The sequence below is a fragment of the Macrotis lagotis genome, chromosome 4 (assembly GCF_037893015.1).
Source record: "Macrotis lagotis isolate mMagLag1 chromosome 4, bilby.v1.9.chrom.fasta, whole genome shotgun sequence".
NCBI classification, from domain to species: domain Eukaryota; kingdom Metazoa; phylum Chordata; class Mammalia; order Peramelemorphia; family Peramelidae; genus Macrotis; species Macrotis lagotis.
The window spans coordinates 104,630,290-104,649,279 of record NC_133661.1 but is presented as its reverse complement, the minus strand read 5'-3'; the positions used below and the strand labels follow the sequence as shown (position 1 = coordinate 104,649,279).

Below are 18,990 nucleotides of genomic sequence, written 5' to 3'. Positions count from 1 at the left end.
GTATCTCTAAACACACACACATACACACACACACACACACACACACACACACACACACACACTGATTTGTGAACTTAGTATATTTTAAATGTTGAAATACTCATCAAATCCAATGTAATATACAACAGTAGCAAGAGAGAGAAATACATTAGATTAGGGCCTTTTATGGTTAAAAATTCTCATAGCAGTAGCTTTTGAAAGATAATTTTGTTAAATCAAGTCATTGCACTTGGTCATTTTATTACTACAGCAAACAGGACTATTTTAATATTATAACATTTTTCATTTGTGATTTTAACTGATTATCTTATTCTGCTCATCCATCAAAAGTTCATGTGGAAAAAAATTTTAAAAATAATTTGGAGTACATTTCTTATTCTTTGATCACAGTGAGAAATATAGAAAGTAAATTTCTGATATCAGACCTACTTTTCTTTTTGCATCATCAGAGAATACTTAATACTTCCAAAGGAAAAAAAATTACAGATACAGCAAATATTTTTAATGGGAGTGTTCATTTTTGATGCCTTTAGGAAGTCAAGTGAATACTGAATCAATGCATTTCAGAAACATCAATTTTAAAGTATTTTTAATAGGTTGTTTTTAAAATAACCAGGTCATTTGAAAAAGAGATCCAAGATTAAATCTTTGAAGTGGCTTATGGAATAATAGAAAAAAAAAGCATTGGATTTGGAATTAGATGACCAACGTTTGAGTCCCTGCTCTATCATTTAACTGCTATTTTTTAACTTAATTCTCAAGTGATCCAATTTAATTATCTGTGAAATAGAGAATTAAAACTTGGTCAGAATTGACTTAAGGTAGAGCACTTTGTTAACCATAAAGTAGGATTGATAAATGTATTTATTACTGTTTGATTGAAAATTTACAGTTAACTTGAAATTTAAACTTGAGAAACATAAATATTGTATTATTTTACATTTAGGTTGTTTTATCATATTGTGGATTCAGATGAAGTCAGTACCAAAATTTTAATGGAGTTTAATAAAATGAACCTTCCAGGAGAAGTAACCTTTCTGCCTCTCAACAAGTTAGATGTCAGAGATACAGCCTATCCAGAAACCAATGTAAGTCAGTATTTTGGGGTAGATGAATGTGGAATGGGTGGGGATGAGGGACAGTGGGGGAAATATGTACATGGGTGTGTGTATTAGCTTTTATCTATTTCTCAATAAGTTTTTAAGGCAGTCTAACTAATAAAAAAAGTAGAAAACATTTTTCATTTACCATTACCTGAGAGAAATAAAGTGTAAAAAGTATTAATCTCATTGCCAGCTGTGTATATTTTTAAAAGTTATTTGCCAGTTCTACCTCTATTATTTATAGAGGAATATAGGTGATTCATTTATTTCCTTGGGCCCTAGTGTATTCTTTATTGCATGTCTTATTTATCAGTAGGGTATTGGCAACTGTTATTGTGTAGTCTTGTAGCATATAACCTTTGTGAAATTTAGAGGGGTAAAAAAATCTTATAAATCATAATTATCCCTTATTTTTTCTTTTCCTTCTATTTCCACTAATCAAGTGCTTTTGAACCTTTTAGGGGGGAAAATCAATATTTTTACTTTTTACAACTTTTTGATGAATAGAAATTAAATGTTCTGCCTGTTTAAAAAAGGTAACAGGTCATTTTTTAAGGGCTGGTGTTTTCTAAAATTTGAGGTCTTGTTCTCTTGATTTTTAAATTTACTTTGAGGTAAGTTTTACTTTAGAAGATTGGGATATATGAGGGTGATTTCACACTTATCAGAAATCTTTTAAAATTTCTACCGTGTAATCATCATTTTTTGTGTGTGTGATGCAGTGGAAAGGGTTGAATTTGATTTAGTCCTCCTATCTTCATTTCTATTTTTGTTCTCCTGAATGGAGCTGAAAAGAAATCACAAAGCTAAGTGGATTGGGTTCACTTAACATCCCTATCACATACTCTCAACTGGGCCCTCACTGTAACAAGAAGTAAAAATTTTGTTTTTATTAAGTATTTATTTTCTCTCTTCATTTCTCTTTTTGGTTTTTTCTTTCCATTTCCTCAAGAAGTTAAGAGTGAAAAACCAAACTCTCATAACATATATAGTCAAGCAAAACACATTCTTGCATTGATCGTGTCAGAAATATATATCTTATTCAGCATCTTGAGTCTATTACAATCTGTCAGGAGGTGGGCAGCATTCCTGGTCATGGGTTCTCTGGCCTTGTGCTTGGTCATTGCATACACAGATAAGAGTTTTTAGAATTCTTAAGACTTTCATCAACATTCAGTTTTACAGTGGTGTTTTCATTCTTTGAATTGGTCCCTTGGTTCTGCCCCCTTCACTGTATCACTTCTTTTTTTTTTTTTTGCAAGGCAAATGGGGTTAAGTGGCTTGCCCAAGGCCACATGGCTAGGTGTCTGAGTGTCCGAGACCAGATTTGAACCCAGGTACTACTGATTCCAGGGCCGGTGCTTTATCCACTACGCCACCTAGCCACTCCACTGTATCAGTTCTTAAAAGTGTCTCTTTTGGGGACAGCTAGGTGGTGCAGTGAATAGAGCACCAGCCCTGGAGTCAGGAGGACCTGACTTCAAATGTGGCCTCAGATATGTAATAATTACCTAGCCGGGTGGCCTTGGGCAAGTCACTTAACCCCATTGCCTTGCAAAAACCTAAAAAAAGAACCCAACCAAAAAAAGTGCCATTTGTCATTGTATACAGTCCATACCCCTTTGATTATATGCCATAATTTCTTCCCCAAATGATGCCTGTTCCTTGGTTCACAGCTCTTTGCTAACACAAAAATATTTTCCTTTTTCATTTCATTGAGGTATAAGCTTAGTCATGGTATCATTCAGTCAGTATACCCAGCAATTAACCATGCGTAGATTAGTGACTTGAGGGCAAATATTAATTATTAATAAAAATTTCCCCATCTCCAAGAGCCAGTTACACAACCCTTCTTGTTATTCCTTTGATGTGCCATTCCTTCTGATTTGGACCTTTGGGCATCTGTCCCCCATTCCTGGAATGATCTTTCTCCTTATCTCTGTCTCCTAGCTTTCTTGGTTTCCTTTGAAACTCAGCTTAAATCTCACCTTCTATAAGCTCTCAAATTCTTCTAGTGCTTTCCCACTGAGATTACTTTCCTTTATGCCTTCATATTTCTCTTGTATGTACATATTGTTTGATGTCTCGTCTATTAGAATATTAATATCTTGAAAACAGGGATGTGCTCTTGTCTTTCTCAGTAGCCCTAATTTGCTACATAGTAAGTTTTTTTTTTAATGTTTTTGCAAGGCAAATGGGGTTAAGTGGCTTGCCCAAGGCCACACAGCTAGGTAATTATTAAGTGTCTAAGACCGGATTTGAACCCAGGTACTCCTGACTCCAGGGCCCGTGCTTTATCCACTGCGCCACCTAGCCACCTCCCATAGTAAGTTTTTAATAAGTGATTGTCAGAAGACCTGAGTACATAGCTCATCTGTACTACTGGGCAAGTTAACCCTCTGGCACTGTTTCATCTTGAAATTGAAGGGCTTTAATTTGATGATCTTTAAAGTCTTTTTTAAATCTAAGTTTCTGATATTTTTTCATGCTGTTGCTAAGATATCTAAAAGATTGATTTTCTGCCAACATTCATTATTTAATTTTGATTTGATGAATGTTAACTATGTCTTACTACATGGTATCATGACTGCTTCCTTTTCAGGATGCTATTCCAATGATCAGTAAACTAAGATACAATCCAAGATTTGACAAAGCTTTCAAACATGTGTTTGGAAAGACTCTGATTTGTCGGAGTATGGAAGTTTCTACACAATTGGCCCGTGCCTTTACTATGGACTGTATTACTTTGGAAGGTTTGTAGTCAACATTACATTCAATAATGTTTCTTAATTTTTCCAGAATTGTAGCTTATTAACTTTTTGGAATATATATTAATGTTAAGATGTCACTTAGAGTTTATTAAAGTTAGTACCATGAAATTAAGAGCATGTAAAAGTTTATGTTCTTTAGAATAGAATTCTATTCATTGAAAAGTACTATGATATGCTTATTCTCTTTTAGTAAGAAAACAAAACAAGCATTTAAAAAAATTATTGATATCTTTTGATTTTTATGGCTTCTAAATTTCCATATATATATTCATTCAGCTTCCTGTTTCTAGTTTATTTAGCATTGGCACCATAGTACAGTGGGAAAAGCATTGAAAACATGGTCATGTCCTTCTAACTTTCTCACCATAAGGAAGTCCCTTTACCCTTTCAGATCTTTTTCTCATCTAGAAAGCATAATAAAAATGATCTTAAAGATTAAAATTTCTGATGTCAACCCCAAAGTCATACAGTGGTGAATATCACTTTAAAATCTTGCTTAATTATTACAAAAGAGTTTTATATATATAAGTTTATGCTATGCAAAATCCCTATTTTTCTATTTTCTTTGTTAGGGGATCAAGTCAGCCATCGAGGTGCTCTGACTGGAGGATATTATGATACCAGAAAGTCTCGGCTTGAATTACAGAAAGATGTTAGAAAGGCTGAAGAAGAACTCGGTGAACTTGAAGCCAAGCTCAATGAAAATCTTCGTAGAAATATTGAAAATATCCTTTTAGAGAGAATGGAATATTTTGAAGTTTTTGTATCTGTTTTATTATATTGTGTATTTTTTCTCAACTAGTAGAAGATTAATATTTTACTCTTTTATTTAAATAGGTACACTTTCATCATAAGCTTATTTAGCATATACCTAATAGTTTGAGGGGAAAAAAGAAAATTACTTTTATGCTATTTTTATGATTAGTTATATTATTTGGTGGTTTTTTTCATCTAATGCCAACATTTACTAGTAACAATTACTTTCCTTAAAGCTTAGTGACTTTAAAATTTTTTTTTTCAAATCCAGATTCTCTCCACAACTAAATAGAAGTTAGGAAAAGATTGCAAACTATTACATATGTGTATTGTCAAATTTCTTTATTAGCTGTATTCCCCTCCCCAAAAAAAAAAAGAAAACAATTTCAGAATATGTTTTTTCCTGCACTGAATTCATCAATTTTCAGACTGGAAGTAAATTGCACATTTTATTATGAATCCTTTGAAATTGTGATCATTTTCTTGATTAGCACCCCAAGTATTTCAAAGTTGATTATTTTTTTACATTGGTATTACTGCATAAACTGTTGTTCTGACTTTATGCACCTCATCCTGCATTAGTTTGTAGATGTCTTTAAAAGTTTTTCTAGTAACATCTCCTTCATCATTTCTTACTGTTATTAATAACAGTAAATTTTACCTTTCAGCAGAGATGTTGGCTGGGAGAATAAGAGAATATATAAAACTAAGAGATGATGCTTTTTTTAAGCTGACTTGATCAGTTATAAACTATTTACAAGCCAGCTGGACATAAGCAATATGATCCCAATGATTAATGCTTGAAATTACTATTCATAGTTGACTGCTTTTTTATAATTGTTGTAATCCTTGTATTGGAACACAGAGGCTTGGTAGTTGTGAAGGAATCTCATGATGTGTGTTGTCACAATTTAAATTATCTTAATTTAACTAGATTCAAGATGATTGGCAGGGCTGAATCACCTAAATAATTGTAGGAAAGTACCATTTAACTTTTTTCTGGGATTCACATAATCACTTCTGAACATGCTAGTACTATTTGTCATGACTCATAGGATTCCATTTATCTAGCCTGCATCCCATAATCTTTCTTTTCCCCCACTACAATGCTGCAGTTTTCACTTCTAATAAAATGAAATAGAGGATATTCCTCTTTAAGTGAATACTGTATATATTAAAATAGCTCACTTTGAGCCTCACAGGATCACTATTACTGAAGTAAAATTGTAATCTGTCATTATTAAGTTCTAGTAGGGTTTTTTTGGTTTTTTTTTAAGGTTTTAAATTTATTTTTATTAAAGATATTTGAGTTTTACAATTTCCCCCCAATCTTGCTTCCCTCCCCCCACCCCCCCACAGAAAGCACTCTGTCAGTCTTTTTTTTTTTTTCTTTGTTCCAACACCAACAACTCTGTCATGGGTGGATCTCATTCTTTATGATAAGTCCATCACAAAAGTTACTTCCATATTTTTCCAATGTTGCCATTGCTGATCACAACTCCCTCCTTTCTTATTTCTCCACTACCACGTACTCTATTTTCTCTCTCCTTTCACTGTGACTCTGCTGTAGGGTAGTTGTGTGGCGCAGCAGACAGATCCCTGGGCTGCCTCCAGGAGGCCGAAGTTCTTTCGCTCTGGCGGGCCACCCCTCCGACCCCGGGTAGCAGAGCCTTTCTGCTCTTTTCCAGGTTACCTTGAGTAGGAGAACTGCCTCTTTGGGTCCCTTTGTGGGTTTTGTCTCTCAAAGGTTTAGTTAGAGTCCTTAGCTGATGAATTTTATCAGAGCTCCTAAGACTTGATCCCTTCTTGTCGCCATCTTGGCTCCGCCCCCTAGTAGGGTTTGTTTTACACTATGGCTAAACTAAATAAAAAAGTACCTAGTGGCAACTAACCCAATTTTTAGAATATGCCAGTTTCTTTAAGAATTTGTTTTTCTGGTTGAAATGTTCTTATTTCAGGATTCATTTTTTAACCATAAATAGTAATAATTTATTTTTAAAAAGCATAAGCAAAATTATAATAGCATATGACTTTATTTGGAATAAAAAATCAACATGGATTTGATTTTTAGTCATGTGAAGTTATATTTAGCTTATTTGAAAATTGGCATATTTGGTTCTCAATATTTTGAAGCCTGCAGTTTCACAACTTAAGGTGTTACTGATAGTAGTTGTGAAAACACCTGTAAGTTCTTTCAGTACCCTGGAACATTAATACCTTGGAATGTAATTTGTCTGGGTCAAGTGACTTGAACTCATTTATTCACAAGCATTTATTAAGCACCTGTTATTTGGCAGGCACTGTGCCTAGCTGGTTATGCAAAGACAGAAGTGAAACAGTCTTTGCCCTCAAGAAACTTATAGTCTAGCCAGATACAATGTGTATATAGATAATACACGATGATGGGGGGGTGACTTTGGTGGGGGAGGCATTAAGAGAGAAGGGGCATCAAGAATGACTTTATGGAGGAGGGGGGCATGCCAGCTGAACCTTGGGGGAAGCAGGGGATGCTGAGACAGGACTCAAGATGAAATGTGTTACAGGGATAGGGAATAGCCATCCCATGGGATTAGAGATAGAAAAAGGGAGGTCATTCATGTATGAGGAACTTTTTAGAGATCTTCTCATTTATGTTCTGCTTTACTTTTCTTTGAACATTTTTTGTTTTCACTGTTTTTAGTATGAAGCTAATTTTCCTTAACACAGGACAGAAATAGACATTTCCTATTGTTCTACTTTCTGTTATCAGATAACCTTGTATCATCACTTCCAAGCAGTGAATCTCTCTTCTCTTCACCCTACACCTAGCTCAGAATCCAAGAGATTCAAACTGGCTTATAGCGATGTTTAGATCCTCATCAGTTTTTTTCAAGTCATCATAAGATATATATATATTATCTTAAGTGAGTAAATTATAGCTTTAACAGATATAAATAATGTAGAAAGTAGAACATTATTATTGTATTGTCACAGTACATGCTGTGGACTGTGATTCAGATTATGTGACTAATGTTTCAGGTTCTTTTGCAACTACTGACAGGAAGATTTCAAAAGGATTTATTGTGAGGATGAATCATTCTGACAAAGATTTTGTATGAGTAAATAATTTTATTCAGGAGAATTTGTTATATGAATAGTAAAGTTTTTTTAATATAAACCAGGTTCAAGCAATGATCTAATTTAGAAGCTGATCTTAATGAGCTAACTTTGAGTTTTTGAATTCGGTTTTGATTAAAAAGTAAGTATATGTAATGAAGTTGAATGTGTTTTGGTTCTATTAAGTATTATTGAACATGAATTAAGATTGCCAAATTATGTTGGATACAGATTAAATGAGTCACAATTTTAAAAACCAGGAGGAGTATGAAAAAGCGAAAGTGCTGACAGGATAAAAATAGTTGATACATCAATCTGATTTTATTTATTAGAAGAGATACAAATAGCTTTCTTGAGGGTTTTTTCCATACCATTATTGCTTCAAATAATATGCTTCTTGCTTTTTTTTGGTTATGATAGCATTGAAATGATTTAAATTTTTTTTAAAGTTTTAGATGCTTTTGAAACATCATTGCCTTTTACCAGTGAATCTTAACATTTTCCATAAAGTACCATCCTATAACTATAACAAAGAGTGAAATTGAGTAAAACAAATCAGCACACTAGCAATGTCTAACAGTTAAAGCAGTAAGCATTTTTTGTATCCTGTATTTAATTTAGTATTGCTAAGTTCCATAGAGTTTTGGAAGATTGCTCTGATACATAATATTTAATGTTAAAAAGTATAAAAAGTATTTAATGCTAAAAAGATAGGAGGTAAAAAAATTATCTTGTATTTAAAACTGGACAGAATTTTCCTTAGCCCATTGTATGGATTAATAATGAAATTGATCAGCTGATGAATCAGATGCAACAAATTGAAACCCAGCAGAGGAAATTCAAAGCATCTCGAGATAGTATTTTATCAGAAATGAAGATGCTGAAAGAGAAGAGACAACAATCAGAAAAAACTTTTATGCCAAAGGTATGTAGGCATTCTTAATTCCTCTCGGTCATTACTAGAGATTTTTATTAATAACCTGAAATTAGAGATAATTATATACTATCTTAATTTTAACAGTGGCATGCTAAAAAAGTTTTTTTGAAGGCATTTTTAAGTATAAATACAAGTGATAGTTAAAATATTTATTCTATATATAACAAATATAAGTATAATTATATATAATATAAAAGTACATAAATATAGGTATTATATTTTATTTTTATGACTTTGTTGTAAGTACATGTAGGCTAAAAAACTTAAGGAATATTAACATGAATAACTTAAATCTGTCACATAGCAACGTAGCTTGCAAAGTTTAGAGGCAAGTTTACATGCCATGGAATCAACGAGAGAATCACTGAAAGCAGAACTGGGAACAGATTTACTCTCTCAACTCAGCCTTGAAGATCAGAGACGAGTAGATGATTTGAATGATGAAATTCGGTTGCTACAGCAAGTAAGGATGACTTATTAAATAATCCTAGAAATTACTATTGTAATAAGAACTAACATTTCTATAGTACTTATTATGTGCCAGGAACTATGCTAAGTACTTTACTAATGTTATCTCACAACAACCCTGGGAAGGTAGGTGCTATTATAATCTTCATTTTTACAGATGAAGAAACTAGGGCAGATATTAAGTGATTTATCTAAGGTCACACAGCTAATATGCATTGTATTTGTATTTAGAACCTCATGACTCCAGGCCCAGTATTCTTTTTTTTGGTGTGTTTTTTGCAAGGCAAATGGGATTAAGTGGCTTGCCCAAGGCCACACAGCTAGGTAATTATTAAGTGTCTGAGATGGAATTTGAACCCAGGTACTCCTGACTCCGGGGCCAGTGCTTTATCCACTGTTCCACCTAGCTGCCCCCCAGTATTCTTTTATGTCACCAACAGCCCCATACACTAAAAAGAATGCTTAAAGGTTAAAATGTTATTTTTTTCAGTGAGTATAAATGTCATACTGACTTGTTTAGTTTCTGTTTGGGAAACATATCAAAATCAATAAGTAACAGAGTTTTAAAAACTTGCTTTACAAATGTTTCCATAGCTTGATTCCAGTTGTTTTAGGATTGACACAAGAAATCTTAGGGGTATTTTGATTGAATAGCTGTAGCTATTCACATTTGTAGAAACACCATTTTGATTAAGTATAATTTGTTGGCATTTGGTATGGAAGGCAAAGGTGATACAGTTCAGAAAAAAGAAAAATGGAGAAAAACAAGAAAATATATATCTTTTAGAGTTTGAATAGTATTATAGGGAACAATAACCACTCATAGAAGAGCAGTTATGTAGGAGATGTTGTTATTGTTATCATAATATCTCACAAAATAATAAAGTAATGTTTCTGTTAATTATCCATTGACCTGTGATGGAGCTAATAATAGTCTCTTACAAAAACCTTATTTTTATTTTAATGAATTTGTCCTCTTTTTAGTCCATGACTGACTCTTCCTTTTCCCCTTAATTCTAGGAAAACAGACAACTCTTAAATGAAAGGATTAAATTGGAAGGCATAATAACTCGAGTAGAGACCTATCTCAATGAGAATCTGAGAAAACGCTTAGACCAAGTAGAACAGGTAAAGTTGTTCTTTCTTTAGAGAATATTTTGATAACTATTTCTTGTCCCTTATGACAGTCGTATTTTCTAAGTGTGGAAGGTTGATTGTAGCCCTTTTTTTGTTCCCCCCACAAAGTTCTCAGCACTTATGCTGATGGTTTAAGAATTGAACATTTAGAGATTTGTCAGTTTTTGACATGTACTGACACATGTGAACACAGCAGGGAGAATTCTTGAGGTCTCAAGTATATTTTGAACACCCTGTTCCCCTAACATAAACACACACACACACACACACACACACACACACACACACACACACACACACACACACACACACACACACAGCCCTAAGGATAGAAAAGCAAAATGAAAAATAGTTCCTGTTCCTGATTCAAACTCTAAAACAGGTCTCAAGTATATCAGTTCAACAAAACTTATCAACACATAAATGAGACTTGACAGCATAGGCAAGTGTTTCATGCCCATAGTCCTTCAATTCAAAGAAATAAGAGTTACATTCTCATGTCTCTAAGCTTGATCTATTTTAAAGCTCAGTAAGAATTATACTTTATTACATTATGAGTTTAAATACTTGGTAACATTTTTGTATTATAGGAGCTTAATGAACTGAGAGAGACTGAAGGTGGTACCGTTCTCACTGCCACAACTTCAGAACTTGAAGCCATCAACAAACGTGTAAAAGACACAATGGCACGATCAGATGGTTGGTTTCTTATTTCCTAAAATTATTTACTATAGTTTTTTAAATTAAATTTATAAGATACTCTTAACATTTTGGTTAAAGGAGAAATCCTATGATTAGAAATCCAAAGTGATAAAGCAAAATATGTACTAATTATTTTTGTGTATTCTCTGCCATTATAAATCATTTGTGGTGGACCAAGTCTATTATTGTAGGCAAACCAGTTGGAAAGTTTTTCACTAATAATTTAGTGAACATTAGTTGTTTATTACCTGAAACAGGCTGAAGTGACTAAATAGGAAGTTTGTCATACATTCAATTTTTTAGTATAAATTCAGATGATCAATTTTTTTAATTTATGTAAAAAAATTAAGAAATTCCAAAGTCATTGTTCGTTGTTTTACTTGTATTTTTAAACTACCCTAATTCATTCTTTTAAGTGGTTCTTAAATTTTCATAATTCGTTTTTGGTATGCACTGAACAAACAAAACCTCTTGAGAGTTTGCCAAATTGTTCCCAAAACTCAAAGCTTTTATCCAGGAGTATGATGATTTTAAACTGTATACCAAATTCTGATTTTTCCCCCCCTATACTTTTACTTAGATCTGGACAATTCCATTGACAAAACAGAGGTTGCAATTAAAGATCTTCAGAAGAGCATGGAGCGCTGGAAAACTATGGAAAAAGAGCATATGGATGCTATAAATCATGATACAAAAGAGCTTGAAAAGATGACAAACCGGCAAGGCATGCTTCTCAAGAAAAAAGAAGAGTGTATGAAGAAAATCCGAGAACTTGGTTCACTTCCCCAGGAGGCATTTGAAAAATACCAAACTTTAAGCCTCAAACAGGTTAATTTTCAGTTGGAAACCTAATAGTGGATTTTCCTTTATAATGTCAAATTGTTTTTTAGAACTGAATTATAATTTTACTTATTTTTTTCTCTTGTAGCTGTTTCGCAAACTTGAACAGTGCAACACAGAACTAAAGAAATATAGTCATGTCAATAAAAAAGCTTTAGATCAATTTGTAAATTTTTCTGAGCAGAAAGAGAAATTAATTAAGAGACAGGAAGAGCTGGATAGGGGCTACAAATCAATCATGGAGCTGATGAATGTTCTTGAACTCCGGAAATATGAAGCTATTCAGTTAACTTTCAAACAGGTATGGTTTAATCATGTTGGGCCCCATTTTATGCTTTTTGCTTTTGTTGTCATGCTTTCTTTCCCAAGCTACAGATTTGAGATGAAATGTGTTCATATATAATAAAATTTCTTTATCTTTTAAAAGAACAGTACCACCTACACCTTCATCACTATTTTGTTTCCATATTTATGTGAATGTTACTATTAGTTGTCATCATTCATGATAATATCCATCCTAATTTGTCATGATTCAGTGCAAGGGAAGGTCCACCTAATACTAGAATAACTTTTGATTATGTCTCTTGATTTTACTTTACACTTTAAAACAATTTATACAAGCGAATTTTTATTTTTTTTAGTTTTTAGTTTTTACAAGGCAATGGGGTTAAGTGGCTTGCCCAAGGCCACACAGCTAGGCAATTAAGCATCTGAGGCCCAATTTGAACTCAGGTACTCCTGACTCCAGGGCTGGTGCTCTATCCACTGTGCCACCTAGCTGCCCCTATACAAACGAATTTAAAAGATATTTTTGTTTTTTTTATCCAAGGTTTCAAAGAACTTCAGTGAAGTGTTTCAGAAATTGGTACCTGGTGGCAAAGCTACCTTGGTCATGAAGAAAGGTGATGTGGAAGGTAGTCAGTCTCAAGATGAAGGAGAAGGAAGTACTGAAAGTGAGAGAGGTTCTGGTTCACAAAGCAGTGTCCCATCAGTTGACCAATTCACTGGAGTAGGAATAAGGGTAAGATATTTTTAAGTTCAATTTTCTCAAGTGTGTGATTGAAAATTTACATTGTTAAATTTTGGTAGTATCTGAGATTGTTAAATTAATCATTTTAGAGATAAATATTTTAGAATTTTTTGAAGGCACTCAGCAGTTATTTTTAGTTTAACAGCTATAAGATAAAGACTCATCATTTAATATTTTCATAGGTATCATTTACAGGAAAACAAGGTGAAATGCGGGAAATGCAACAGCTTTCAGGTGGACAGAAATCTTTGGTGGCTCTTGCACTAATTTTTGCAATTCAGAAATGTGACCCAGCTCCTTTTTACTTGTTTGATGAGATTGACCAAGCTTTGGATGCTCAACACAGAAAGGCTGTATCAGGTAAACCTTGTAATTTTTGCTTTTTTTTTTTTCATTTCTAGTAGAATCTGATGAAATATAATAATGAAATATAGTTCCTCTGCAGAATTAGCATTATAATTCTTTTATAGTACTTTTTAATGATAAGTAATGCTTTTCATACCAGTATGGCAGCCTGCTTTTATGTAGTTGAATGCAGTGAGCTAGAAATAGAACTCCAGAGTCTGATCTAAGTAAAATAATAAACCCATCTTAATTTCCGTACAAAAGCCTTTTATGTTAAAGCTCAGTTGTACCTCTCTGTACATGAATAAGCCATGTAATGAAAGAGGATTTTGTATATCAGTGTTGTTTATGATATATAATAAAAACAAATTTTAATGTTGTAATAAATTACATATGTATAATGCACAAAATGAAAATATGTAATCTCCATCTTTCAAGAATTATAGCTCTTTTAAAGTTTAAAATATCAAATAATATTTTGAGAAAAAAATCATTGTCTGAGGTGCATGTTTGTGAAAGTGATAGTGCTTGAATTAACTTTATACTGATAGAAATGTATTTCTTAATGTTAAAAAATGAACTAAACATAACATAATCAAAAGATTTTTTCTTGGAAAATGATTCTTTTGAAGAAGTAGTCATCAGTTATCTTTGCAGGATCAATAAATAGTTATGCATATATATATTTTTAGTGGTTGTGCATTTGGGATATGACTATTCTGTTAAAATCTCATTTATAATGAAATGAGTTTTCTGTAAATAACATTTAATTTTGCAGATATGATTATGGAACTTGCTGTACATGCTCAGTTTATTACAACTACATTTAGACCTGAACTACTAGAATCAGCTGACAAGTTCTATGGTGTAAAGTTCAGAAATAAGGTAATTTCTGCTCCCTTCATGAAATACAGGTTTTTACTCCTTAATAATTTGTCTTGTTTTCTGTTTTTTTTTTTGTATTTAAGTCATGAAAGAAAATAATCAGTTAATGCTCAAATAATGATATGTGATGTTAGTAAGCTTTTTCTTTGAGGCATCTCTTTAGAAGTTTGTCAGTTTCTGTGGCATCTATCCATATTCAACAGTTAATTATTATCTGTTATATACTAGACATTGTTTTTATACTAATGGGGTTAGGAAAATTTTCCATTCCATTAAGCTTCTTTTTTAACTTTCCTTTTTTCTCACCTCTGACTTCTTATTTACTCTCAAATTGAATTAAAATCAATGAATATTTAATTACACACCTATTAGATGATGGGCACCAGGAATACAAAAACCAAAAATGGCTTGCACCTCTGTCCTTAAGGAATTTACTATCTTTTTATACCAATCATAAACATGCACATGATTTATATTTAGATACATACTTTATACTATATGTGGGGTTATGTAAAATCTTCATTAATATGTTAATGTAGATTTTATATATGTGTGTATTTATTTTATATATAAATATATACAAAATATTATTTGTTGTTATTAAATGTTAAATTTTACACATATATAAAACAAACCAAAGGATATTGGACCAGATCACCACTCTTAGAATTCTCTGATGAGTAATAAGTTTGAGATATTTAGAGTTATATGGGAGATGATTCATAAGGTCAGGAAAAAGCATTGACACAAATTTTTTTATTAAAATTTTTCTCATCACTATATAAGGCAGATACTTGTATTTAAAAACTTAATGCAGATATTCTAAATAATTGGTTAATGTCAATTTCCACTAAAAATTTCTGTCTTATCAGAGCTTATCTAAACTTTACATGCATTCATGTATATAAGATATTATAATTGTGTTTGGAAATATTGCAATTGCTTAATATAGCATGTGATTATGCTTTAATGTACATTGTTTCCACAGGTTAGTCATATTGATGTGATTACGGCAGAAATGGCCAAAGACTTTGTGGAAGATGATACTACTCATGGCTAATTGGAAACTATTGGCAGCTTGTTTGGAAGATGTGTATAGTATGAAACCTCAACTGAGGAATTGTAAATTTCAAACTAAATATTTGGTCAATGTTAAAATAGTTTTTGAGCTTATATTTTAACTAAGAAGGTCCAAGGATTATTTGTTTTGGATGACCTTGTGTATTCATTTTATGTTTCTGTTGCTGTATTCTTTTATAAAATACCTTGTTTTATGTATCTTTATACTTGTAGTTAAGAACTCTTCCTCTCCAATCTTTTTGTAAAGTGTCCCTTTGCTGTTTTAAATCTTTTTGAGACATGCTTGATAGCTTTCTCTAATTGTAATTTTATCAATTGTACTGCCTCATCCTTTTAAAAAAAATATATAGCTTCAATTAAATGATTGCTTTTATGGCTGTAACTTAGAGGTGTGTGTGTTTTCATTTACAATTGAGTAGTTAACTTGATATTTTTCTTTTAAAAGTAGCATCTCTTAATTTTGCTCTATTCCAGTGTAGGGTAAACATTTAAAATGGAGTTTGACTTTATTGAAAGGAATATTATCTCTGAAGTGGATGAGTTTAATAGTCTCTTCATTTAACCAATGTTTTTTGGGCCTTTATAAACTTCAGTATGGTAGGATTTAGTTTATTCCAAGGACTTAATTGTATTTTAGGAGAAATTTTTCTTTAAACAAATCTTAATAAGCGTAATAAATAATAGTGAACATAAGAAATTGGACTGTGATCCTGCCTGCCCCATCCCTCCCACCCCAGTCTATATCAGTAAATTTATTAAAAATTGTTCCTTAATGAGGCAGCTAGGTGGCACAGTGAATGGGGCACCTGGAGTCAGGAGGACCTGAATTCAAATGTGACCTCAGATACTTGATACTTGGTAGCTCTGTGACCTTGGGGAAATCCATTGCCTTGCAACCCCCCCCCCCCAAAAAAAAAAAGAATTGTTCCTTAAGTTACTCAGCCTTTTCTTTCTTCATTGATCATTAAGGGATATTACTAACATTAGAGAATCAAGAGACTAGGATTATGATCCTGAGTCTGTTAAAGAAATTGTCTTTGTGATCTTGGACAAGTAAGTGAATCTCATGTACCATAAAAGTGATTTCCTTTTGTATTATATGGGGATAAAAAAAAATTTGTCCTATTTACTATAGAGGGTTGTCATGAGGATAAAATGAGATTCTTTTAAAAATGCCTTACTATTTTTATTTTTTTGTTGACAGACACCAGTTAGTACAAAGTCTTCATTATACAAAGAATAGAAAAAAAGATTGTATTTAACATCAATAATCTTACAAATAGCTTCCTTTTTTAAAGAAGTATATATTATTCAATGTATTAGTTTCTAAATTAACCTTATTTATCCCTCTTCAAAGGTCATCTGTTTTTTTTTAAAAAATCATTCAATGAGCCACTTTTTTCCTTCTTATCTCACTATTACTCCTGTCCCTCTCCCACCCCATTACTCACAGATATAAAATTAAAAAGCACTAACAATCAGGTACAATTTTGGGGTATCTGCAATGGAGAATACCATTTGTATCTAGAGAAAGAATTGTGGAGTTTGAATAAAGACCAAAGATTTGTTACCTTTAATTTAAAAAAAAACCCGTTATTATGTAATTTTGTTATCTCTTAACACTTTATTTTTCTTCCTTAAGGATATGATTTCTCTCTCATTGCATTCAATTTAGATCAAGGTATGAAAACAATGTACAGACTAACAGACTGCCTTCTGTGGGGGGTGGGGGGAGGGAAGCGAGATTAGGGGAAAAATTGTAAAATCCAAAATAAATAAATTTTAAAAATAAAAAGCACTCTTATGACTAAATCTGCACATTGGATATGTCTAAATTTTATTCTGCATCTCAAGCTCACCTAATTTCTGTTAGAAATATTGTTCAGTACTCTGTAAGTAATGTGGTTAATCATTTCATTGATCAAAATTCTTAAGTTTTCCAAAAAATTTTTTTTTACAGTGTTGAAGTCACTATCAATTAGTTAACTGGTTCTGCTCATTTCATTCTATATCAGTTCATACATATCTTTGCAAGTTTCCATTTGTGATTTCTTTAGTGTGAAGTAATTCTCAATTACATTCCTGAACCATAATTTGTAGAGCTATTCCTTTATTGATGTTTAAAGTCTTCTATTTTTTAAGGTCTTTACTAAAAACAAAAATATACTTTTATAAATATTTTGTACATGTGAACCCTTTCCCTTTGTCTTTGAACTCTTCACAAATATTTTAATGTGCAAGAGAAATATAATACACTAATGAAGTTTAAAAGTTGTTAATAAGTAATAGAAAATTTTGGCTTTCTGTCATCTTACATTAATATTGTAAGCTTTTAGTTAATGGACAGATATTTGAACAAATTCCTAATCTTAGATTTGCTCATTTTCCATGATATATTATAACGGCCAATATACTTATGTTTATACACAAGAGCTTTTCTATTAAGTCCTATTTAAATGTAAAATTAGTATTGAGAGATCCACTTGGACTTCTTTGTTTCAAGGAGGTTTATTTTTGTAAACCATTTGTCAACTCATAACATATATGCTCAGAAAAAATACATTGTTAAATTAACTCTTTTAACTCACCTGCCATTAATCTGTTTACCTAGAGTGAATTATGCATTTGGTAAAATTTGGCCTGGGAAGGATAGAACAAAAAAGGTTACTAGAAAATGAATACCCAAGCAAAATAAAGTGATAATAAGAGCATGCAGCTGCTTTTGCTGAATTTATATTACCTGGCTCAGGTGATTATTAATTGATGTTGTAAAAACTTGACAAAAATACCTATCTGTTTAAGACATCAGGATGCCTGGGAACAATTAGATAATAATGTCTACCTAAAATTAAGAGCCAACATTTTATGAAATGAAGAGAGACCTTTCCAGTTAGATCAAGGATAAAGCAAGGCTGTACATTTTCACCTATTTAAGATGTTTATGCACATTATGCTTAGCACTTAACTTTTAAAATCAGGCTTTTAAATTTTTTTTTTTAATTTAAGGCAGTGGGGCTAAGTGACTTGCCCAAAGTCACACAGCTAGGCAATTATTAAGTGTCTGAAGTCGGATTTGAACTCAGGCCCTTCTGACTCCAGGACTGGTGCTCTATCCACTGCACGACCTAGCTGCTCCCAGGTTTTTCTTAAGTTCTGATTCCTTCTCTGAGACTTAATTGATCTCTGACCAAGGGCTAGTCATCACCCTGCCCCTTAGCTTTAAAGACTTAAGTTTTGCAAGAAACATTGAAATACAGGTCTTTGATATAGTGTGTAGGAGAAGTGGTGAGTTGGATTGCTGAGCTTGTTGCTGATCTTTGAAAGATTAGAAGAATAGGAGACATTGAATTTTTGGCAAAATTCTAAAATATTGCAAAAGGGATGATTAAGGGCTTCAAGACTGATCATGCCTTTCTAATCCTATTTTCTTTTTTTGATATTGCTAGACTAGATTAGAATAATGTTATAGGTAAAATTTACTTACATTTTATTAAACCATTTCAAAACATGTCTTGCTATTCTTGAAAACAAAAACAGACATGCTAAATGATAGTATAGTAAAATAGATTTTGGATTCAAAGAATGATCATTAATTGTTCGGTGTCACTCCTAGAGATAGATGGTGAAGAAATCTCATGGAGCTATCCTTGACCTTCTCTTTAACATGTTAATTGTTAGCTTTGATAAAGCAAAAGTTAACACCTACCAAATTTCAGGATGAAATGAAGCTAATATGCCAGATGAAAGGAATCCAAAAAGATAGTTGAGACTCTGAAACATTGGTTGACTCTTTGGATTATCTGGATAGACCATCATATCAATAAGAAGCAATAGTTTTGT

General features: G+C 32.3%; 1 protein-coding gene across 1 annotated transcript in view; it reads left to right on the top strand.

Annotated features, from left to right (window-relative positions):
- SMC3 (structural maintenance of chromosomes 3) overlaps positions 1 to 16,866 on the top strand; it is a 58,287-nt gene extending 41,421 nt beyond the window's left edge. Inside the window, exons 17-29 of the mRNA XM_074233729.1 lie at positions 947 to 1,088; positions 3,706 to 3,856; positions 4,447 to 4,599; positions 8,500 to 8,651; positions 8,968 to 9,126; positions 10,152 to 10,259; positions 10,859 to 10,967; positions 11,551 to 11,798; positions 11,899 to 12,111; positions 12,640 to 12,831; positions 13,023 to 13,200; positions 13,964 to 14,070; positions 15,059 to 16,866. Of these exons, the coding sequence (XP_074089830.1) occupies positions 947 to 1,088; positions 3,706 to 3,856; positions 4,447 to 4,599; positions 8,500 to 8,651; positions 8,968 to 9,126; positions 10,152 to 10,259; positions 10,859 to 10,967; positions 11,551 to 11,798; positions 11,899 to 12,111; positions 12,640 to 12,831; positions 13,023 to 13,200; positions 13,964 to 14,070; positions 15,059 to 15,130 (1,984 nt within the window). The 3' untranslated portion in view covers positions 15,131 to 16,866. The remainder of the gene's footprint in view (positions 1 to 946; positions 1,089 to 3,705; positions 3,857 to 4,446; positions 4,600 to 8,499; positions 8,652 to 8,967; positions 9,127 to 10,151; positions 10,260 to 10,858; positions 10,968 to 11,550; positions 11,799 to 11,898; positions 12,112 to 12,639; positions 12,832 to 13,022; positions 13,201 to 13,963; positions 14,071 to 15,058) is intronic.
- Positions 16,867 to 18,990: the final 2,124 nt, after the last annotated feature.